At 57.1% G+C, this 24,193-nt stretch overlaps 1 protein-coding gene across 1 annotated transcript; it reads left to right on the plus strand.

The window, feature by feature from the left end:
• Window positions 1–2,392: 2,392 nt before the first annotated feature.
• On the plus strand, window positions 2,393–23,423 carry TEX264 (testis expressed 264, ER-phagy receptor; the record flags this gene model as incomplete). Its single annotated transcript, XM_079540457.1, has 4 exons — window positions 2,393–2,671; window positions 5,685–5,906; window positions 19,153–19,321; window positions 23,110–23,423. 4 exons carry the CDS (start codon window positions 2,393–2,395, stop codon window positions 23,421–23,423), a joined length of 984 nt encoding a protein of 327 aa, XP_079396583.1.
• Window positions 23,424–24,193: the final 770 nt, after the last annotated feature.

The raw sequence follows: 24,193 nt of genomic DNA on the forward strand, positions 1-24,193 counted from the left end.
CTTTGGCTCTGCTATTTGACATACGGCCTCCTTGCCCTCAACCCCAGGTTTTCGGAGGAGGCTCAGGGGAGGCCTCACCACTCCCTATAACTCCCTGAAGTGAGGCTGTAGTGAGGTGGGGATCAGCCTCTGCTCCCAGGTAAAAACGATGGGACGAGAGGGAACGGCCTCCAGTTGCGCCAGGGGAGGTCCCCGTTTTATCTTAGGAAGAACGTCTTTGCTGAAAGAGCGGTCTGGCACTGGCACAGCTGCCCGGGGAGCTGGGGGAGTCAGCGTCCATGAAGGTGTCCCAGAACCTTCCAACCAGCTCTAAGAGAAACCCCTGCTCTTGCAGACCAGCCTGTTCAGCAGGCAGCTCTGCAGAGTGCCAGCCAGCCCTGCCCCCATCCCGTGCCCTGCACAGAGCTGCGGGGCCCGCTGCGTAGGCCCTGAGCCTGCAGCTGATGGGAAATGCTCTGCTCTTTACAGCTCAGCTGGCAGAGCTGCCCGCGGAGCGCGGCGCTTCCGCTTCCCCCAGCAGGCGGAAAGCACCGCCCATCCCCTCTGAAGCCCCGCCCCCTGCCGGAAGCCCCGCCCGTGCCGGAAGCCCCGCCTGATCGCGCGCTCCCGAGCCGGTCCGTGCAGGCGATGGGCGGGGGCAGAGGCGCGTGGGGCGGGCCGGGGCGGGGCCGGGGTGCGGAGCGGCGGCGGCGGGGTCTTCGCCCGGCCCAGGTGGGTGCCTGGAGCCCGCCGGGGCTGTCCGTGGTGTAGCGGGGCTCCTAGCTGTCTGTTGTCGCTGCGGCGTTCTCCGGTGCGGGGCGGGGCGGGGCTGTCCCTTGGGACGCCGGGCCCGGCTTGGACGCGCCGGGCCGAGCTGACAGCGCGAGGGTGGCCCCGCTCCGGCCCCTCCGAGACGGCGGGCGGCGGCTCGGGGCTGCCCACGGGCGGCGGAGACCCGGCGGGGAGGACGGTGTCGCCGCCCGGGTCCCGCTACGGCCCGGAGCCTCTCCGGGCCCACAGGGGTCAGAGCCCGGCAGGGCACGGCCGGGGAGACGCGGCAAAACCCACGCGTGCGCGGAGCAGGGCGGCCCCGGGCCGCGGAAGTCACGCGTGGATTCGGTGCTCCGCGCTCCCCCGATGTGGCCGCTGGGGAGCCGCACCCACAGCCCCTCCGCGTCCGTGCCTGCTGCGCGGCCTCGCTGTCGTGCGTGGATCCCCGCGCGGGACCGCAGGAAGAGGGGCTCGGAGGGCGCTCCTCCCGCTCGCACATGGGGCAACGCTGCGCCTCGGGCGCGGTTGGATGCGGTTCTGCGTCTCTATGAGTTTTGCATTTGCTCCGTTGCGCTGGGGAGGAAGCAGTGACATGTATTTTTTCCTGTTGCAGAGGTGTGGGGCCTGCGGCTGTGTGGGAGAAAGATCATGTGCAGCTCCTAGCCAAACGTGGCTGGCTTGCAGGTGAGTGGGGCTGGTGAGTGCCGTGCTGAGCCCCTCTACCAGGATGTGGTTCCTCCTCAGCTGAGCAAACAGTGGCGGAGGTGGAAAGCGCCTCTTGGACAAAGTGTGTTTGTCACACCAAGCTTGAGGCAGATTGTTTATTTGCAGTGTGGGTTTCAAGCACTGCTGCAGCAAAGAATCCCGAAGGGCTGTGGCAAACAACACTTGTCATCAGTGCTGTCCTTTGAGGGAGGGCATGGCACAAACAGCTCTGTTGTGCTGGGTTTAACTGTTCTCCCCAGGGCATGCTGGGGAGAGGTTGAGCCGTGGCCCACTGGGAGGAGCACTGTGGGGCAGAACAGGAAGGCTTGGGTTGTAGAAACTTGGAGATGAAAAAAAGCCATTTGTACTGAAAAGTAGCAATGTATTGCAGCGTGGTGTGGTGGGGATGCTCTTCCACCTGGGCCTCTTGCTCTGATCCTGATGCATGGGGCTCAGCCCCAAACCAGCTCCATCCTTTCTTAGTTCTTCAAATCCTCTGTTGCAGCCCAAGGCCTTTAGGCAAAGTGTCATGGCCCAAATGCAGAGTCTGCACTGTGGAAACAAGAAATTATTTGGTTATGGAGCCATAATCTCCAGCCCAGCACTGTGCAGATGATCTCTGTGCAGTGATGCAGCCTCACTGCATGTCAATCCCCCTCAGGCACAGGCTGTAGGCAGGCTGTTTTGTATGTTCCTGGTACTGGAGATGGTTCCTGGTGCTGGGGATGATTCCTGGTAGTGAGGACAGTGTCTTTCTGTCCCCACCCCCACAGCCACTTAATTGCTGGGAAGCACCACAGCAACATAATTGGTGTCTGGTGACCCAGCTGGAACAGGGGAGCTTGGCAGAGGGTTTATATACTGAGCACTTTGTACAAGCACTGCCTTAACTCCCTTTCTCTTTTCTTTCTGCTCTCGCTGTCAGCACACAGGACGGATGAGGCACCACCCATCCATCATGTCCGACTGGATGCTCCTCGGGCTGATCGCAGTGCTGGTCGTGCTGCTGCTGCTCACCATCTTTGCCTTCGCCGTCTACTCAGGGCTCTTCACAGAGGTGGTGGTGAGCGCCGGCTCGCCGCCCGTCGGCAGCATCACACTGGCCTACAAGTTCCGGGTGGGCCCCTATGGAGAGTCGGGGCAGCTCTTCACTGATGGCTGCAGCATCTCCTCGAAGCTGTGCTCCATTGGTGTTTACTACGACAACCCGCACACGGTAAGGCTGGGGCAAGGCAGCCCCTTGATGGTGCCAGAGGCACCCGTGGCTTGTCCTGCTTTGGAGAGCACTGGGGGCTCGTCAGGTCTCCAGAGCTGCAAAGGGTGATCTGTGTGCCAAGGCACCTGAAAGCTGAGGGTTTCTTGGGTAATCCTCGTCAGGTGACGAAAGTTGCTGTCACTGACATCTTCTGCTGGCCAAGCCTTACCTCTGCTCTGGATATAGAGCAGAACCTGGTGCCTCATGTCATCTCACGGCAAGGCATTCCCCAGCTCTGTGCCTCATAGAGTCATAGATTCATAGAGTCATTATGGTTGGAAAAGACCTCTAAAGATCACGAAGTCCAACCATGAACTCATTACCACCATACCCAATAAACCATGTCCCTACATGTGGCACACCGCTGCATTTCTTGAACATCTGCACAGATGATCTCAAAGCAGGTGGTCTCTTTGGCTTGCTGGATCCATACCCACATTCCTCCTCTTGTTTCTGCTGCTGTCCCTGAGCTTCCTTGTAGTCATTTCATCCCCTGAGTGTTCTCACTGAAGCCTCAACAGGTGCATGCTGAAGTCTCTTGGCTGATGAAACAGCACTGTAACTGCAAAGCAAAGCACACTGGAACCTGCTGAAGGATGAAAGGCCTCTGGGTGGGCTTGTGCTGGAAGGGTGTGGGGCAGTGCTGGGTGCCACCCTGCAGGCTGTGCCTGCCTGTGCATCAGAAGTGTCAGCAGCGACTTCAGAAGAATGAGTGTTAGAAAAGAATCAGGCAGGGATGGCAGGAGGTGCAGGAGGTGCCAGGGCTCTGCATGGTGGCAGGAATTCCCTTTCTATGTTGTATGGACCTGAGCTTTGATGGTTCTGCATGCATCTGCCAGTGCAGCTCAGGGGGTGCACTGCAGGCTCAGGGAGAGCCTCCTATATTCCAGGCTGTGCCCACTGCCTCCCACTGCCCCTGGGCACCACTGACAGAGCCTGGCACTGTGCTCTCTGCCCCTTCCTTGCAGGACTTTTGGACACAGACAAGAGCCCCTGGGCCTCCCCTTCTCCATGCTGAGCAGTCCCAGCTCTCTCAGCCTCTCCTCCCAGGAGAGATGCTCCAATGCCATCATCCGCTTGGCGGCCCTTCCCTGGGCTCCTCCGCTCTGTCCATGCCTCCCCAACATTGGGGAGCACAGAACTGGGTCCAGGGCTCACGCTGTGGCTGTCTGCTGGTCCTGGTGCTGTGGCAGGAAGAGTAAGGTGACTGCTGGGCTGCTGCTGGGTGTCTGCAGCTCTGGCCACCCTGCTCATGGGCTGGCTTGTGACCCTGGAGGAGGGAAGGCAGGACCGCCAGAGCAGGGGAACAGCAGGAAAAGCACAGCTGGTGGCTTTGAGTGCTGCAGAACCCCTGCCAGCAGTGCTTTAAGCGTCTTAATGGACAAGATTAATATTAATACTCTCTTTTTCTTTTTTTTTTTCTTTTTTATTCAATATTTAGCAACCTAAAAGGCTTCTCCCACCTCTGGCAGGGACAAAAATAGCTGCTCAGCAGGGGCTGGATGTGGCAGGCAGGCTGCTGCTCAGCTCCAGCCCAGCACTTCTGCCCAAGTTCAGCCTGGGGCATGCACTGGGGCCCCTTGCCTGCTGGTGCTCTGCACTCAGCCCTGCCCCACTGCTTGGTGGATGAGGCCAAAATGCTCCCCAGTGCACTCCCACACTTGAGAGTGCCTGTAAGGCTGGGGGACATGGTCATAAAGTGCAAAGGAGTTCCTTCCACTTCTTCCTGGGTGTGCCTCTAACAAGGTGCCCTGTTGTCTTGACTCTGCATTGGATGGGGATGTGGCCCAGGAGGAGATTCACTTCCTGACTTTGTGTGCACTGAAGATGCTGTACGTGGCACTTGGCTAGCTATAGCACTTCCAGTGAGCAGAGACAGTCACCTTCCTGGTTCCTTGGGTCTTTGCTCAGTGTCTGGTCTGTTTTTCATTGCTCTGATCCCATAGCTGGGGCAGGTGGGTGTCTGCTGAACCTTTCTTCTTGCCATTTATCTGTTCTTGTGTGAGGATTTGGGGATGCTGGGGCTTTCCTGCACCCACAACGGGGACCTTGTGATGCACTGGAGACCAAGAGCAGCTTCACTTTCTATTATGGATGCCATTCATCCCTTGTTTGATGCAGCAAAACAGGAGTTGTTGCTCTGTGGAGGAGAATCTCCTTGTTCCAGCCTTTCCCCGGGTGCTGCACAGAGCCCATCTGCAGCTCCTTCTTGCAGCACACGAGGGCAAGAGTGAGCCATCTTGCCTGCGGATGGATGCTGCTGCTCCTGATGCTCTGCTCTTGTTTTTTCTCTTATCCTCTGTGCTCATTTCCTCTCTGGAATGTCCCATCTTTCATGCAGCGCTGGAGGATGCTTGAGGGGCAGGGGAGACATGAGAGTCCTGTGATGCTGGTTGCTGGAGAGTGTCCGTCTGTCCATTTCACTGCTGCTATCAGACATCCTGGCGGTGTCTGGGGAGTTGTGCAGCCTTGTTCAGGGTGAGTTTGGAGGCTGTGGCCCTCCAGCTCTGAAGGCAGCAGAAGGCAGCTCTCCTGGTTTCTGACCTTCTGTCTTCTGTCTGTCCAGCAGCCTGGAGAGCTTCAGGGGCAGCTGGCAGGCCCCCCTGTGCCCAGTGTGTCCCTGCAGTGTGTCACGCGGTGAGCTGAGAGCTGGGACTTTGAAGAAACATAAAAGGACACCTCCACCTGGGTGTGCTTCGCCATGTGGAGGTGACAGCAGCTCTCTGCCTCAGTTTCCCCACCCCTAAAGCGGGGCGCTGTGGTGGAGGCCACGCGATGTGCTTTCTGCATGGCTGCCAAGTGTCAAGCAGCCAGCGTGTGCCTGTGCTGCACTCTTGTCCTGGAGAGCATGGCTGGTTTGAGGCTGGGTCAGGCTCTGTGGGGAGCAGGTACCAGCTTGATGTGTATTGATCTCCTGGGTCTTGGATGGTGTTCAGCTGCTCTCCTGATGCTGCTCCTCTGTCCCTTCCACCAGGTGTCTCCTGAGAAGTGCCGCTTTGCCATCGGCCGAATTCTGAGCGAGGGGGATGCGAAGCCATCAGAAGAGCAGATCAGACGGTTCCAGAAGTACGGCTTCAAAATCTTCACCTTCCCCACGCCCAGCCACGTGGTCATGGCAAGCTTCCCGTTCACCACACCTCTGTCCATCCATCTCGCAGTCAACCGTGTGCACCCAGCCCTGGACACCTACATCAAGGTAAGCATTGGTGGCGCAAGGAGTGTCATGCAGTGAGCAGTGACTGCACTCCCTGCTCCCTGTCCTTTGGGAGCCATCTGCTAGCTTGCTCCTGCTGCCAGTGCAGCCGTGGCAAGCGTGTTTTTGAGCAGCTCATGGGACGTGATACCTGCAGATTGGGGCTTTGCAGAGGATTCTGGTTGCTGGGTAGAGGAAGGAAGGGGAACATCTTTCCTCCACAGGGAGGATGCCGGGGCGGGGACGGTGCTCAGCCTGCAGCTTATCTGGCTGTCGAGTTCCGTCGCTTTCGTTTGTTCGTGTTGAAGCTCACTATTTATAAACTTGCTTTTCCTGGCGAAACTCCCAGCCCTGCGGGAGAACCATGCGGATCTTCCAGCCCGCGCCGCACTACGGGATCGCTGCCTGGGTGCCAGCCCTTGGCCGTGCTCCTGGGGATGGTGTCTGCCCAGGGATGCCCAAACCCCGGCTGCCACCACTGCTGCTGTGCCCTGTGATGCGTGTCCCCCTCCTCGTGCCCTGTCCTCTCTGTCCCCTCCCAGGAACACGCTGGCTGCTTCAGTGTGGAGGCGTAGAGAGTGCTGCCAGCCCTGTGAAGGACACATGGCTGTGGTGGAGACACACGGGGAGGGGGCAGCAGGCTTGTGACGTGGGGAGGGCACCCCGTTGCTTGGGGACAGGTGCTGGTGAGCACATCTGTGCCTGAAATTGAGGCTGGAAAGGGACCCATAGGTTGTGCTGGGAGCATCCTGTGGCTTCTAAGGAGAGCAGCCATTTATGAAACAAAATAATCATCTGAAATCCCACACAGCATGCTGAGCAGTGTTCGGAAAGGATGGGACACATCTCGATCCCTGCCATCTAGACCAGACCAAGTGCTCTGGCCTCAGGCACACCTCTGACACGAGCACCGCCACCCCTGCACTGGGTTCACAGGGAAGAAAGCATCTCTCAGCCCCAGCGAGTCTCAGGGTGCAATGGGAGGAGCCCCAAGCCTGACTTGGGATACTGGCACCGGTCTGTGCTGCCTGGCCAGGACCTGTGAGTAGTGCTGCTCCCAGCTCAAGTGGTGTTGACTCTGGCTGGGGAAGGGGAAGGAGAGAGGGGGAAACTTTCATGGAAACAGGCGACCTGTGCCTGGTTTGTGGTGGGAATGGGGGTTGCCATGGAGACAGCTTCTCCAAATAGCATCCTTCATCCCACCCCCAGTGCCCAGCTCCCTTGAGCAACCCCAGACGGCAGCGAGACAGCTCTGCTTTATTTATTTATTTCACGCTGCACCCGCTTTAAGCAGCGTGGTTGCTGTTAATGTAATCTGGGGTCAGGTGTGAGGTGCAGGATCTCTGCTCCTGGCAGCATTTGGGGAGTGCAGATGGGCAGTGACAGAGCAGAGTGGGCAAGGGAACTGGTTCAAGTGTAGTCATGAGAATTGGGAGTGGAGAGAGAGAAGAGGTGTGGGAGGGAGGGTGGGGAAAGGGCATTGGGGTTGTTGAGAAATAGAGAAGGCATTTGGGGAGGTGCACTGGGGGAAGGTGCCAGGGCTGGGGGCTGGCTGAGAGCGGGATGGTGGGAGCAGCCCTTGAGCATCAGGTCGGAGTGCCCTTCCCAGACTGGGGGACAGGAAGCTGTGCTGCAGTGCACAGCCTGCCTTGGCTTCAGCCCTGACCCCTCTGCCTAAGAAACAGTAAAATCTGAAGGAGATATTTCCCTTCATGAGAGACTGAAGGCAGATGGGCTGGCACAGTGCAGGACACGGCGTGGCCAAGATGTCCCAGGGCCAGGGTTTGTGCATAGGCAGGTGACAGCTGGGGTCTGTCCAGCTGGAGTCTGAGCCCACTCCTGGCTCTGTGCTTGGCCCTGAGCATGGCAGCGGCTGCTCCTTGGTGCCCCCAGCCACTCTGGGATGGTGATGGAGAGCTCCCACAAAGCCCATCCCTGGAGTGACCATCCCTAGCAGCTCAGGGAGCCAGTTATTAAACGGCGACCTCCTGCCATTTCAAGCAGTGTTTATTCTGGCTCAGGTTTAATTAGCTCTCTGCAGAGGGCTGCATGCACTGCTTTGGCGAGCCCTGCGCAGTGGGCAGCCTGGCATTGCCTGTCCCTGGGGCTCCGTGGGCAGCCAGAGAGGCACTAATTGCAGCCCCAGGTGACTGCTGAAGCCAGCACCTCTCTTTCCCTGGTATTTTGGGTAGGAGGCTTGGGCTGGTGGAGGTGTGTGCTCTAACCAAGGCTGGTATGCAGGTGGAGCAGGGAAGGAGAGGTGCTCTGCAGTACTACAGAGCTCCTGCTCCATCTGCAGGGCACCCCAGTGTGCTCCCAAGTCCCTGTGCCAGGTGTTGCTCTTGCTGCTGGGAAGGCTGCACTCATGCCTTGTTTCTGCTGCTAGCCAGGGAATCTCATTATTCCTTTACCCACTGGCTTGAAGCGCCTGTTGGCTGAGCTCTGTTCCTCCTGTCGGCTGAGGTAGTTTAGGATGCAGTCATCTCTTTTACTCTTCTCTTTTCTCATCAAATGTACAGGGCTTGTAAAGCCTCACTGACATATTTTCCAATCTCTTCTGGGTTCCTGTTTTTATCCCATTTTGAGCTCAGGAGCCTCTCTGAAGTGCCACCTGCAGGAGAGGACACTTGATTTCAGCCATGGCCTTGTGGGGTGCTGATGGCTCTCAGGGCACATCCTCCCTTGCTCTGTCCACAAAGGACTGGGAACCCACAGCAGGGTCTCAGTGCCAGGAGCTTACATGGCACTGTAGCATCTCCTACTTCTCCTTTTGTTTCCCTTACCCCTGTTCCTACAGCTTCTGGCTTTATTCAGCTTTGCCAAGGTCACACTTCTCCTGCTTGTTATTATAAATGATTGTCTTCAGAGCTGTGTTCCCATCCCAGCCCGTCTGCATTCTAAAGGCAGAACTGCACAGCATCCTTTCTGCAGGACTGTGCGAGAGGAGCTGGGGTCAGAGGGCTGGCAGCTGCACAGAGCGCTCAATTATTGTGACATTTTCCTGCTTAAATTCCTTCTCCCAGCTGATTTTGTTTGTTTATTTCAGGTTCTGCAAATGAAGCCCTGTAAAATACCAGCTTGTTTTGTGCAAGCGCCGGGGGCTGCAGGCTGTTGCTGGGTTGGTTGCTGCTGGTCATACTGCAGCTGGGAACCAGTACGTGTCCCATTGTCCCCTCCTGCTTGTCCTGAGGGGATGAGCAATGCCTGGGGTGGCAGAAGTGACCCTGGCCCTGAGCTTTGGCAGTTTTCTTCCCAGTGCTTCCCAACACGTGTGCTGGGAGGCAGCCCCAGGGAGGCAGGGGATGGTTGGACGCTTCTGGTAAAGTGGTCCCTGTGCATCAAATCGGAATGGGAAGAAAGTCTTGGAGAGTCACAGAGGGTTCAGCATGTCCTGTACATCTTGATGGTAGAGACGAGACCAGTGCTGACATTGTGACAGGCTGTGGGCTTGGGGCTTGGCAGGGACACAGGGCAGGGGTCTGTATTCTGGGGGAGGTGTTTTGGAGGTGTGCTTGGCCCTATGAGAGTGTAGGATGGCAGTTTTTCCCTTTGTCTTTTGTTGGTTTTTTTTTTCTTTTCCTTGACCTCAGCACCACGATCTGGCCCAGGGCAGGGAGTCAGAAAAAAGCCACATCCCTATGTTCCAGGCCATGTCTCCACATCCCAGCTTTGCCCCACTAGTGGCAGCCAGCAGCAGAGCTAGGAAAGGCAAGGGAGAGCCAGGACCCCCTTCTCACACTTTGTCACTATATTCCCCTTTTGGAAAACCAGCTCGTATGCTTCCATTTTATGTTTCCTCTCATTTTAGGGGAAGATGATTTCAGGATCAGGACAAGCTGCAAGGTTTTCCCACCCATCTTCACCATCTCCCCTCCAGCACTGACACTGTGACTGCATGCCGGTGCTGTGTGCCCAGCACTGCTGGATCCTAGCTGAGTGCAGGTGGCACAGCACAGTCCCAGCCCCTCTGTGCCCCCTGTCCTGCCCGGGGGTCTCGATGTCTGTGTGGGTGTATTCATCCCCTGCTGATGGCTGGTTGTTGGCGGCCGCTCTGCAGTAAGGCTCGGCGATAGCTGGCACCCCCCAGCTGCGTGTCAGATCGCATCACTTCATGCATTCACAGCAATTTCTATTTAATGTATGTTTTCAGCAATTGTCCTGTGAGTACGAGTGCCCCAAGCCTTCAGAAGGAGGCTCAAGATGCAGCATGTGTGAGGGCAGGGCAAAAGGGCTTTTTTGGGGGGCTTGTTCACCGTGCCACATCCCTAAGCCTCTGTATCCTCCCCAAGGGCTCTGTGCTGCCATGTGAGCAGCCCCCCCACACTGCACTGCCCACTCCATGGGAGCTAGGGGCCCTGCTCCTCCTGCAGGTGGAGAGCTTGGAGGGCTTGTGTGGTACCGGCACCTCCTGACCCGTGTTGGGGTCAGCACTGTGCAGCCAGGTTCTGCCTCTAACCTGATTCTGCAGAGCAGCGCGCTCCTCCTGTGCGGCTAATGGAACATATGGGGAGCTGGGGCTCTGCGTCACGTCTCCTGCCATTCACAGCAGGCTTCCCAACTTTCCCACTTCTCTGGGGGAAATTTGGCAGCCCCGGGCTGCTGCTCATCTGCTGTCACTTTGCTGAGTGTCCTGGCGGGCGGATAGCTGACCTGTGGCCGAGCGCTGAGCGCCCTTCACGTCGGAGGTTTGTTCAGGCACCTCCACCTCACTCACCCTTCCCCTGCTTTGCTTCTGCTGCATGGGGGCAGGTGTAAAACTGCAGCTCTGAGGCATCGCTGCTTTGAGCAGGAAAGAGGTTTTCTGGCCAGCTTTGCGCTCCAGTAATCGCAGAGGCTCCCTGCCTCCACGCTTTGTCTGTCTCATGTGTGAAATCACCGTTTTATCCCCACTTCTTGTTGACTCAGTGTGAACATCGGCCATGGAGCTCCCAAGATGCAGCTGCAGCCACATCTCAGCTGGGGCAGCGGCTTGTGTGGGATGTGGGCTGCCATACCCTTGTCCTGTGCTCTGGCACTGCCATCGCCTCTTCTTGAGGCTGGGGGCAGCTGGACCCTTGCTGGGGTGAGGATGGGTGCTCTCATGAGGCCTTTGTGGTCTGAGATGCCCTGTCCCAGGCTGGGAGGTGTCTGGCTGCTCCTTGCTGTGACTGTGGGACATCCTGGCAGTGTGAGGGACGTGGGATGTACGCAGTTGGTCTGCTGGGGCTGGCTGCGCAAGCTGTGGGGTTGGGGCAGCACCCAGGAGCATCTGAGCCAGCTCATCCCCAGCTCCAGCCCTGGAGAGACCGCAACCTGGAAGACAGAGCTTTGTGGCTGCTCTGTCCTGTGCTGTTGCACAATGCTCCTCAGGTGGGCATTGTTACACCCCCAGAAGGGAGCAGAGCAGAAGCTGCCATGCTTTCCTAGATGCAGCTTTGCAAACTTCAACTTTGCAGCCTTGTGAAGACTTAGCCATGCAAAACTGTCACAGAGACAGATCCACTCAGGCACAAAGATCCGTTCCTCCATCGCCTTTGCAGTGAGGATTAATGATCATGAACAAAGGCAGGGATATTTCACGTGGCTGTCCAAGAGAGAGAGAGCACTGAAATGCTTGCTTTGGGCAAGGAGGGAGAGTAAAATACTACAGCGCTTTTCTGTCAGATCTCTTCATGGACTCAATCTGTACGTGTGCTTTCCCCCGAATGTATTTATAGAGCATCCCGGAGGATGCAGTCAGCTCCTCATCAGGCATTTGAGGTGGCTTCAGCTCTCTCGGGCAGTGACACCGTCCCGAGCCTTTGGGCCTTCCCTCCTCGCCAGCTTGTCAATTAATCCTTGAGTCTGTCTCTCCACAATTATTTTAGCAGAGGCCTAATGAGTTTCTCCTGGGCTGCTCTTCCCCATACCCCTCTGAGCCTTTGCCAGCTGTGCCGGCCTCGTGAAACAGCAAAACAAGCCCGAACAAATGGGAAACTGCAGCTTAGATATCCTCCTTCTTCCCAGCCGACGCTGGCTGCCCCACTTTCCATCGCTGTGAAGCTCCTGCTTTGAAACCCGCAGAGCAGCGAGATAATAGACTTGAAAGTAATGGCATTTTTATGTCCAGAAAAAGTACAGTTGTGCTGTGACTAACTTACGATTTTTCAGTCCTGGTTAGATATAAAATGTTGGGGGAGAGAAGACATAGCATCGTGCTTTCCTGTTGGGTCAAGATGCGGGTCTGGTGGCTGCTGGGATGGCCAGGGGTGTCTGCATGGGGCCAAATCCAGTCCTGCTGTCACGACTGCTGCAGGCTTTGGGGCACACCGGGCAGCCCCGGTACCAAGACTCCTTTGGTTCTGTTGCTGTCCAAGCACACGGCAGCTCATTGCAGCCTCTGCTCCAGCCAGACCAGGGCAGCTTAGAACACAACAGAAACAGGCAGCTGGCACCTCTCCTCTTTGCCCCGCTGCATGGAGCAAGATGTTCTGTCCTGCTGCCATACCACAGTGGGCTGAAGAGATGGCTGCACCGTGGGCTTCAGCTCAAAGATGAGCCACATTCAATTGCCCCGAGCTGGCTTCTCTCATCACCTCTTCTGCCACATTTGGCTTGATCAGAGGAGCCTGTTAGCCCCAGTGGGCAAGCCATCATAGTGACGAGCCAGAAACAGACAAACAGTTCTGCAGTTACATGGAGCAGACTGTAGGTACAGCTTTTGGGATAGGAAAAACATGGCCAGTTTCTCCATATCTCATCTCTAAAAGTCAGCAGTGAGAAGGGTAGTGAAGACTGTCATTTTCTGGTACATGTTATGATTGCTGCCAGGTGCTTGCTGTGGGGCTGCTATGGGCCCACTCCCATGGTGGGCACCAACGTTTTTTCCCTGGCCAGGCACTCTTGGCTAGGATTTATGTCTGCCAGGAGCTGATGACAGCTCCTTCACATGCTGAAAGGTAGATATCCATCATCTGCTGAGGCCAGCTGCTCTGCTGTTCATGCCGTGTGGACTCACAGTTTGGGGTGAGATCTGATAACCAGACTGTGAGTTGGCAAAAGCTCATCAAGAGGTTGGTGTGGGAGACAGGTTTGCTCTGGTATCTCTGTGCTGACCGGCTCAGGAGATGGACCCACATTGCTGCAGGACCTGCCCACTGTGTTCCCTTGTCCGTGGGAGTGCTGGGGAAGTGCAGGAGGGGAGCAGGCTCTTGGAAGGGCAAAATCTGGCTGGGCTCTGTGCTGTTTCCTAATCTCCCTGTTTTCATGTGATTGATCTGCACAGTCAAAGCTGTGATCCTGGACTGGCAGAAGAGAAGTTTCCAGACTGCAGGGGCCACCAAAGCAGCTGCCGCCCTCCTTTCCTGCTGCCTGCGGCTGCTGGAAAGCTGGGCTTTGGGGTTGCAGGGTGTGTGAGCCTCTTCCCTCCTGCCTGCCTGCCCATATGCCCTGGTACCACAGCGCTTGGCAGTGCTCACCCCTCCCAGATCATACAACAGCCCTAGTGAGACGTGGCTGCTGGGGAGGAGGAGGAAGAGCAGGAGTGTGATGGGGGGGCTGTCAGCACGCCCAGCTGCCAAAATAGTGCTGTATCTATGATTATTTATTTCATTATCATACCTGGGCATGGAAGAGGCAAGAGGCTGGGATCACTGTCACAGCACAGGTCTCAGTTTTCCTCCCTGGGCTCCACACCCACCTTGGGCTGTGCAAAGCCAGCCTGACTCACTGGCATGACTATCATTGCCCAGTGCTGCTTGTTGGCTGCCCTTGGCTCCTCTCCACCCTACCTCTGCCTGAGTTTCCAGCACCTGGCTCTGTCTCTGTGCCTTTTCCTGTTGGCCAGCAGCACTGCCTGCCTCAAGGATGCCCTGGGGCAGGTTGTGAATGTGGCCAGCGACTCTGGGGTTCTGCTAGCTGAGCTCATCTACTCACTGCACTGGAGCTTGCTGGGATCACCAACTCTCCTGTTGGCCTCCAGATCGTCAGCTTTTTGGGTAGAGGTATAAGCTCTTGGACAGGGCTCCTGGAGCCCTGCAGGGAAACGTCTCTCTTGTTTGCTTACGCAGGCTGATAAAAATCCAGAAAGGAGCTTGTCCTGGAGTTTTGGCTTGCTTTAAAACACCAGTTCTAAAACAGGAGACATCTGTCACCGGGGCGAGCATCCTGCCACCTCGAGCTGTGGGTGATCCCTGTCAGCTGTGTCCAGCTCAAGCACAGAGCAGGAGGTTGGGCAGCCTTCCTCTGCCTCTGGCTGCATCTGCCAGGCAGCAGGAAGAGCCTCCTGCCTCAGGGATGCACCTCACACCGATGGGTCTGAGAGAGATGTGCTGGGGACAGGCTGGTGGACATCAGGATCATCTTACCTTCTGCTCTGCAAGCCAGGCTAGAAACTGGCTGATCTTCCTCTGTGGTAGCATTTCTTGTCTTCTAAATTAGGCTGATGTGAATTTCTTGTCAGTGGGGAGGGAAAGACTTGTTTCGTTCACCAAGAACCTGTTTGGGAATTGGGCTCTGTGCTAGTGGCTGGGTCTGCACAAGTTCAGCAAGGTGAAGTCCTCAAACAGTCTCCTTTTCAGTGTTCTCATCTGTGAAGGAGTGGTGCGAGGCTGACTGACTTCAGCTTATCATGAAATGTCTTCTGTCAGAGCCAGGAGTGTTGCAAAAAGATGAGGTTGTTCCGAGGAAGGACAGGAGGGTCTTTATTGTGCCATTTTCTCTCCAGAGTTGTGAATGTGGTACATGTCCTGAATGTGTCCTGGTGACACCGAGGTGTGGAAGAGCAGCTGGGGATGCACACCCTCCAGAAAACCTGTGGAGCTCTGAGATTCAGAGAAGACAGCCCAGATCTGAGCTCTGGTGACTGAAATCTCCTGTGTCTGTGGGCAGCAGCAAGGCACGGTTGGGAGCTCGTGCTCCCAAAACATCACTGGGGCTCTAGTTTTAAACTGAAAGAGTTTCATCAGAGATGTGAGAGGACTGAAAATGGCAGCATTATTTGTGATGTGGAAGGGCAAACACTCAAATGTCAAATCTGAAATCCGTGTGGGTTGGTACCAGTATCCACCTTGGCTCTCCAGGCTCTCAGCTGTGAGAGGTCTTTCCCCACAAGAAACTAGGATCTGCTGGGCATCCCATGGCTGATGTGTTGCTGTGCTGTAGGTTTATCTCAGCCTAGTCAAGAATGCATGGTTCAGAGTGGCTCCTTTTCACCACGTAATGCCCCATGTAAGGTAGGAGACTCCAGCAATGAATCCCTTCCCAGCCAGGTGCTTTAAGGCTCTGCCTTGACGCAAGGCAGAGAAATTGCCACAGCTGCTGCTCCTGGCAGCCTTGCCAAGGCAACAGAGCAAAGCAATTTAGCACTGCTCCAGTCATCCGTGATGGCAGAGATCATCGCGTCGACCTCTTCTTCGGCTTTGTGATTAATGCTGAAAAAGCAGCCTCTGAGGGCTGAAAGGCGAGCGCTGGTCCCTGGAGAGCCGTGCTGCAGAGTGGAGGCAGCACCTCCAGCTGTGGTCCTGGCCTCCTGTGGGCTCCTCTGCACCTTGGGGCTGTGTGCTCCTGCAGCAATGACGGTAATGGGAATGCGAGCAGGAATCCAAAGCTCATTTGTCGAGTGAGAAGAAGTTATGTGGCTTTATGCAGATTCCTTGTCATATAATGAAAACCTGGTGTTTGAGCTTTCCAGTGGTTAAACCCAAAGTCCCCTTCGGAAAGCTGCTATGTGGAAGTGATGGGGAGAAGGACAGGTAGGAAGGGTTGTGGTCCGGACAGCTGAGCTGGAGTGAGAGGAATGTGAAGCACAAAGCAGAGCACCAGCAAGCTGTGGAGAAATGGCTCCCATCGCTGGGACAAGGCAGAATGGGTTGGCAGTGAGTGTTAGGGAGCTGGGGAAGAAAACTTATTTCAAATGCAACGCTTGCTTTGTTTCTGAAACTCTCTGCTCCAGGACTAGTTGCTACCAATACCCACGATGCCGGGAGGACCCCATTGCTGTGAATTATGTGCTCTGTCTGCTGTTCCTTCTGTTGGTGAAGGTCCTATGGTGGGGAGCATGAGATATGTCCCTGACAGCACAGGGATGCACACACCAGCTCTCTCTTGGACTCTTCTCTGCAGGTGGAGTTACTACTGACCACGCTGCAGGGTTTTTCCTGCAGGTGCTGTGTGAGCAGGGGAGAAGAGGTCCTGAGCATGCCTGTGTGGCAAGGCTGGAGGAAGGCAGAATTGAAATTTCCATGTCCATCCTGCAGAAGAGCATCCATGCTGCTCCCAGCAGCTCCCAGCAGCTCCCAGCAGCTCCCAGCCCCCCTGGGAAGCTGTTACCTGCATCTCAAGGGCTGTGAACCCCAGCCCGCTTGGGATCGGTCCCACGGCTCAGCCACACCAACACCAGCCTCTTCCCAGCTCCTCAGCCCCCAGAGGCACCAGGAGGGCGAGGTGTAAATTGCATGACAGGCTGCCTCTGCAGAGGTGAAAATGAAAAACTCTCCCTTTGCTCAAGCCGGGCGTTTCGCAGCTCCCACAGCCCACGTTTTTCTTGGTCACAGTATCATCTTCTGTTTGTGCAGTGCCTTGCAGCTCAAAGAGCTTTGAAGGGAAGAAGCAAGCAGAGCTGTCCCAGTATTGTGGGCAGGTGGCTGTGTCCCATTGAGGAGCTATGTCCCAGAACTGTGTAGCTGAGGCTGGTGGAGACTTCTGGGGTCACCTGGTGTCACCTCTGCTCCACGGGGCCACCCAGAGCAGCTGGGTGTGCTGGTACTCACCAGCAGTGGGTGAGCAGCCCTGCCCCCTGTCCACATCTCCACGTTATGCCCACCATCTCTCAGCCTGTCTGTGGGTACCACTGGTGGAGCCTTGTCCTCTCTGCCCCTCCTCGCAGGTCTATGTGGACACTGACAGAGCCCAGTCTTGTCCCACTGAGGAGTGCTGCCCTGCAGTGCCAGGAGCAGTGCAGGCCTGGTGGCAGAGTTCTCCTGGTGTGAGCTAAGGCGGGATGACACACTGAGCGTGGGGCGTGCAAGGAGAGGAGGAGGATGTGGCACACAGCACCGTCCCTGCAGGGCTGGCTGGTGGCTCACTTTCAGCTCGCTGAGCTCCAGCTCTAATTTTAGTGCCTGATTTTCAGTTCCACGCAATTGGGGCTCTTTGTGTCTGGGTTTGTATTGTATGTACCCCCAAGGTGGGACAGTGGGTTGGCTCTGTGTGAAGCAGAAGATTGGTGTATCTGGAACGGATGTATGTGTCAACATCAAACCCATGGACTCTGGAAGCATTGGTCTGTGTGGTATGTGTGGCTTGTATGGATCATATGCAGTAATCACAGGTTACTTGGGTTGGAAGGGACCTCACAGCCCCCACCCCTGCCGTGGGCTGCCTGCCCCCCAGCTCAGGCTGCCCAGGGCCCCTCCATGGCCTGGGGCACCTCCAGAGATGGGAGGAGCTGGGAGGAGCTATGAGCAGCTATGTCAGCACTTCATCATCCTCCGAGCAAAGAACTTCTTCCTAAATCTGATGCATTCCTCCCCCAAAGGTGATACGTCAGATCCCCAAGAAGGGCAGAAAGGAGCTGTGAGTAGTGCAGGAAGGGTGAGCTCGCCGTCGGTGCCACACGACCTTGGGAAGAGGCGAGTCCCCGCTCTGCCCCACTTACTGTGCTCCTGCTGCCCTGCCAGAAGCCTGCCTGCTGCCTCCCGCTGGTGGCACCTTGCTGAGCTCCTCCACCCATGCGAGCCTGCATTTCATCTGCCTTGAGGACTCTGTGTCCACCTTGCTGCTCCATCTGTTGGCCTCACACCAGCCGGGGGGCTTCCTTCTCAGCCGCAAAGCCCTCTATTGCCTGTTGAGCTCCTCTGTTGTTTTGCCACGTTGTTGAGTTTTCACCAGTTCACTTCCCACTCATGCCTTTGGACTCAGGGTGCCCCCTGTTTTTTTGGGACCCTTGTTTTCAGGATGGCCACACAGCCTGGTTGGCTGGTTGTTCTGGGCTGCAGCAGCAGCAGCAGGGGCTGGCACCACTGTTCTGGATTGCAACTTGATTTGCAAAAGCATAAATTAGGCAGCTGGGAAAGGAGTAAGCTCATCCTGCCTGTTTATAGTGGTGAGGGCAGAGTGCTGCCAGTGTCCCCTGCCCCAGACCCCTGGAACTCAGCCCTTGGAGCTGGCTGGGCATCCCAGTGTCCATCCCACGTGCCAGCTCTGCCATCCCTCTGAGGCACAGCACCGGTGTTCCCAGTGTCTGTTTGACTGCCACCCAGCATGGGCAGAGATTTCCCTCCAGCTGCTTTATGAGAAATTGGGTGAATTGGGAAGAAATCAAGTATTGGGCATCCTTGGTGTCCTGAGGCCTGCCCTCAGCCCTGAGGCTTTAGGCTGCTCGGAAAATGGACTCAGTAGGGTTCTCTTTGCTCTGAGATCCTTTGTGTCGTCCCCGTTTTGTGTTAAGTGGTGGGGGGGCAGCTGGATGCATCCAAGAAACCTGTGAATCTTGGAAATATCCGTCTCGGGTATGTGTTGGAGTTACTGAAAATAGCAAAACGAGCTGAAGTTGGGCTTGTGGTTGGTGGAGCAAGGGGCAGAGTGGTGGGGAGGATGCTTGCCTGGCTTGTTGCTTAAAAAGCAAGAGTGAGATGAGCCGCCCCTGCTCTGTTGCTAAAAACAGCCCAGCTTGCTTTTATTTAACACAGTGCTGATCTGCGTGTGTTTGCATTTCACCTGCCTGCAAGTGGGAGCTCCGGGCTGTGAGCACTGGGATGCCGGCCCGTGCTGCTAGTGCTGGAGCTCCTGAAATAAGAAAAGGTCCTCAGGGACCTGAGAAGGGGAAAAATAGAAAAAGAGCAAGCACGGCAGGGGGTTTGGGTTACTCACCCGGCAGGAAGCAGCCTGTGCTGTGCAGGGGCAGGCGTGGGGAGGAATGAGGGAAGAGGCGGAGGGGAGGCTGTCTGAAATGCCATGGCTTCATCTCCAACCCCCTGCCCTTGTGCTTCTGAAAGGAGCTGCTGGAGCTGTTGCTTCTGGATTATATTAATTAGCAGAGAAGCACTACGCCTGCCGTGGGTCCTTGCTGAGAGGCGGGCGTGGGGACGTGGCAGGCAGCTGCAGGTGCCCCAAAAATCCCCAAAACGGCCCCCTCTGGGGACTGCACCCCACTATGGTGGGGGGCTGCCCATAGGAGCACCTCAGGGGGGACAGTGGGCACTGGGACTCCTGCCCAAGGTGCCAGATGGGTCCTAATCAGTTGGGGTGAGGCGGAGTGCGCAGAGGTTGACAGTCTGATGCTCTCTTCCAGGAGAGGAAGCTGTGTGCCCACCCCAGGATTGAGATCTACAAGGAGGACCGCATCTATTTTGTGTGCCCCCTCGCCCGCCAAGGGGACTTCTATGTTCCTGAGATGAAGGAGCTGGAGAGGAAGAGCAGGGCAGCAGCCGAGGTCGAAGACACCCAGACTGATATCACAGGTAGCACATCTGGCACTTGGGCTCTGTTCTTCCGTGTGTCACCAGCCCTCCCCAGGTGGCGTCCCGGTGTCCTGGCTGTTGTGAGCAGGAGGGCTTGCGCTGTGTTCGGATTCCTGCCCAGGGCTCAGTTCACCTCGTGCCATCACTGTGAGCAGTGTGGCACAGCTTGACCCCGTGCCATGCCCTGGGCAGCAGACGGTCCTGTTGATGGCAGAGGATAAAGCCACTCTTGGTGCAACTGCAGCACCGCCGGCCCGTGGCTGTGAAAGCAGAGCTGGGTGCCGACGCGTTTGCTTGCAGCTGGGCTTGTTTTTCTCCTTGTCACATACATCTTTCTTGATCTCATCTTCATCTGTTACATGTTGGGATTGTGAAGAACTTAAATACCAGGTTTCTGTAGCTGGTGGTGGAGTTGCCCGAGAGCATCTGCTCGCAGAGATCTGTTGGAGCCTGGGTGTATTTATACAGGAAGGGACCACAATCGCTGTAGGCGCGGAACAGCAGTGCTATAGTAACCCAAAGTGCTGGCTGCCGTGCTGGCCCACGTGCTCACATGGCTGTAGGACGCAGCGTGATGGAGGCTGTGGGCTGTGGGCTGCAGGCAGGGCTCCGGCCACGGCCCCACCAGGCACCCACGTGTGCCTAACGGGCATGAAAGAAACATGAGCGCGTGCAGCGGCTGGAGCACGCCTCGCCGCCTCGCCCCTGGTCTGGTAATCTTTTTACACATCTTTGGTTTTGGATCACTTTAATTCTTAATTGCGTTGGTCGTAAAAGCAAGCCTGGGAATTGCTTTCTGAGAGCCCTGTCCATTTAGCATTGGAATCAAGAGCCTAATTGGAGTGGCTTCCCAGCGCTTGCAGTCGCGGCGTTTTCAGGGCGCTCTGTCTGCGCTGTGTCTCTGCCACGGCCCCAAATGTGTCCCCAGCACCTGCCTGTGCCAGTGCCAGCCCGGTAGCATGGCGGGGTCACACTGCACGTGTGATGATACATGCCATGACACAGCACGGACAGGCTTCGGGATGTTGGCCTGGAGGGACTCTGCTCACTGATAGGAGACACTGGGGAAATCCCAAGGGTTTGGGGCTCATCCTGCAAGGTGCTGAGTGCCTCTGGCTTTGAGCGAGGCAGCTGCTGGCTGTGCTGCTGAGCCTGAGCTGGAGCTTTCCACCCCTGCACACATGGAGCTGATGCTGGCTGCTGCTCTGAGCACGGCTCAGCACGTGTGCAATGAGCGGGCTGGTGCAGCTGCCCCTGCCCCAGCTCTGTCCCTCCTGGGCCATCACTGAGGTCTTTGCAAAGGCAATGACTGATGGCTCTCCAGGGTTCGGTGTCAATCATGATTAGTTATTTACTACTTAATTGTTTTTGAAGGGTTTGGTGCCAGGGTTGTGCTCTTCAATATGGCCCCACCGCAGTGCATGGAGGAGAAAGCAAACAGGAGCGGCCTTCTCGACATGGACACTGATGGTTTTGGTGCACATGGCCCTTCCCAGAGACTCGGGGCTGCTTCCCAAAGGGCTGAGCCAGCTCTGGAGGCTCCCTCCAGCTGTGGAAGGGGAAGCTGGAGGAGGGAAGCGCCAGCTGTGAGATGTGGATGCTCCTGGAAGTGAGGGCTGCCAGCAGCAATAGTGCCCATGGGAGGAGAGCCAGGGCTGTGCTCACCCCAGGGCTCTACCCAAGGAAGCTCCCCACCCCCAGGAGCGACGGCTCCTTCCCTCACCCCGCACACTGAAGCCAGCCCTGTCCTGCACAGAGGAGGACATGGCTGCCGCATCGGGCAGATGTACCAGCTGGGGCTGCTCAAGCATGATCCGAAGTGACAGAGCAGGGAAAAAGCGCCTGGCTGAAGGGATGCGTGGCTATTTATTGTCGCCCTCGGAGCGGGGCAGGGACAAGGCAGCTGGGGGCGAGGACAGCCGTCTTCTCAGAGCAGAGTGCCAGCAGTCGTAGGTTGCCTTCACCCATCTTCAGCATCCCAAGCCGGTGCTTGTCTTCTCTTGTATGTTGCAGTGCGTGGGTACACGACAGCTTGGAGCCAGAACAGCCCCCTTGGCGCAGAGCAGATGCTGTGCAGGCAGGGGAGGGCCTGGCAGGATCGGTGCCCTCAGCTCTCCGAGGAACCTGTGGTGGGTGCAACTGATGCAGCTTCAGCCCTGACACCACGCTCTGTGCCTTGCTGTGGACTGTGTCTGAGCTGCCTTAGAGCACTGGCACCACACTGGGTTTTTGACCAAATTTGACTTTTTTTTGAGGTAGAGACCTGGAGAAGCCTTGCCTGGGACCAGGAGCTCTCAGGCTTCACACAGGGAGAGAGAGGAGTCATTGCTGTGCCATGTCCTGGAGGATGGGTGCCCAGCCACAGTCTCAGTGAAGATGCATCGGGCTGCACATCCCAACCATTCTCTTCACATCCCATCCCCAACCCCAAAAGCCCACAGTGGTCCTCACATGCTCTCCCCTTGGCTGACCCCAGTGTGCTCCAGCTGTGGTGACGTCCCCTTCTGCTCAGCCCTGCCCAGTGTGCAGTGGGACCTACTGCTACTGAGCCTGCCTTTGCCATGGATGGGACTCATCCCACTGGCTCCAGGGCCCCGCTGCCTTCCAGCCCCTTCCTGGAGGCTCTCCTCTGACTTGTCTGGCCAGGGGCATCCCTGTGAGCACCTCCCCAGGAGCCTGCTGAACACCTCTTGAAGCTTAGAGGAAATGCATTCTCCACGTTGAGGTGCTCCCTATGTGTCGGCACAGGCTGTGCTCCTTCTGCCTTCCAGGTGGTGTCACCATGCTGGGCTGGGGCACAAACAACAGGGATGCTGCAGGGTGGCTGGGCAGCACCCACACCGTCCTCACTGCTCCCCACCCTGGTCCAGGTACCTCCAGCCATTTAGGGAGGCTGGAGATGTGTCTTGCATTGATTCCGTGAGCAGGACCAGGCAGCCAAGGTGCTGAGCACCCAGATCCCCTACACCTTTGGTTGGGCTATTCCTGCTCTCTTCCCAACTGGAGAGGTGGGAGGATGAAGATGGAGAGGGGAGGAAGGAGGTGGCGAAGGCAGCACCAGCCAGCAGGGGGATGGAAGGTTGGCCGACGTTTGCTGCTGTTGTCATAATTAACAATGTGAATCTGTGATGTCATAATTAAAAATGATTAATGTTTTATAGGAGGGCTTTGTCTCCCAGCTGGTTGCTCCGGCAACAGCACTCAGCTGCCGGTCTCAATTTGACACTCTTGTCTCATTGTCGACTCCCTAATTGCGTTGTCGACCGAGCTAATGAGATTGTGACACAGGGAGGGGTGGTGGGCTTGGCCTGGGGGGGCTCCCAGTCCCTGGGCACCCTCCTCCTGCTCATAGACACCCTGTGCTATTCCATGCCAGCACCTTTGCCAATGACCGCAGGTAAATCAGGGATCGCCTTTATTCCTCCATCCCCACGGGCAGTTTGGCTCACCACAGGGAGTCAGAGGACATGGAGTTGGGGCAAGAAGGAAGGGCACACACTGCAGCACCCATGGCAGGAAGCAGGGAGGGATGTGGTCACCTCCACCCAGCCCCGTCCCCCTGCACAACGCTGTCCGCCTCTGGGAAGCCAGGGGGCCAGCCCTGGCACGTGGCACAAGCGAGGCCACCAGCATCCCATTGCTTGCCTGGTCAGGTCACGAGGGTTACAGGTGGTCCCAAATGGTGCTTTGCTGCACTCTCCGGGCTTTGGTGGCTTCAGAGACACGCTGACGTGGCACCCAGCCTCCTCTTGCAGCACTCACACCCTGCCCTTCTCTCTCCATCCCAGGGGCTGACACCATGAGCGAGGCCAGCTCCATCAGCATCGAGGCCACGACCGACAGCAGGGACACCTCGGTGGCCACCTCTGTCCTGCTGCCCTTCCCCACCAGTCGTGGCCGGGAGGAGGCTGACAACCGCAGCGAGCACAGCTACAGCGAGTCTGGAGCCAGCGGCTCCTCCTTCGAGGAGCTGGACCTGGAAGCTGCTGCGGATGGGGAGGGCACCGCGGGGCTGCTGCTCACCTCGGGCTACGGGGAATCCCAGGAGCTCACAGACAAGTGGACCAAGGAGCCCATCGCTGCTGAGCGAGGAGAAGAGTAGAGCCGGACCTGGGCCCCGGTTTCGTGCGCCTCTCCTGTCTCCTTCTTTGGCACCACGACATTCCAGGCACTGATCCCTCCTGGGGCTGCTGCCCTTGCAGGAAGGGGAATGCAGACGGGGCTGCTGGGTGCAGGCTGTGACATACCTGCACCCCCTGGGTGCATTTCCAGGGGGAAGTGTGGGTCTCCCCTTCTCTGCTGGTGCCCCTTTCACCCACAGCATCTCTCTGCCAACACGGACGTGTGTTCTCTAGCACCAAAGAGCCATGAGTAGGGTTGGTTTGTTTTGTTCCCCTCTTCTCTTTCCCTTTGCTGCAAATGAAAACATCCAGCGTCAAGCTGTCCTGGACCTGCCGCAGGCGTTTCCAGGGTCTGTAATAAAGTGGATGCTTTTCCTCCATGCTGCCTACTGCCTTTCCTGACCGCCAGCCTGCTGTCCTTGCTGAGCAGGGGACTGCCCCTAGCTATCCTACACCTTAGCAGCCCTACTCATCACCCACAGTCCCCACCACAGCAGCTGTGGGGACCGTCCCCTGCCACTGCCAGCTTCACCCCAAGCATTCACTGTGGGGAGGAAGGACTGGGGCACTGCCTCTCCTCCTGACCCCACTGCCACCTCACCCTGTAATGTTCAGTGCTGGAGCACGAGGGACAGCCAGACCCCCTGCCCCGGTGTCTCCGGTGCCCCTGGCAGCCCAAGGCTTGTTCCCAGTGTGCAGCCCAGCAGCGGGGCCAGCAGCAAGGGGCAGGGGGTCTGGCTGTCCCTCGTGG

Source organism: Tetrao urogallus (genome assembly GCF_951394365.1).
Source record: "Tetrao urogallus genome assembly, chromosome: 10".
Lineage (NCBI taxonomy): Eukaryota > Metazoa > Chordata > Aves > Galliformes > Phasianidae > Tetrao > Tetrao urogallus.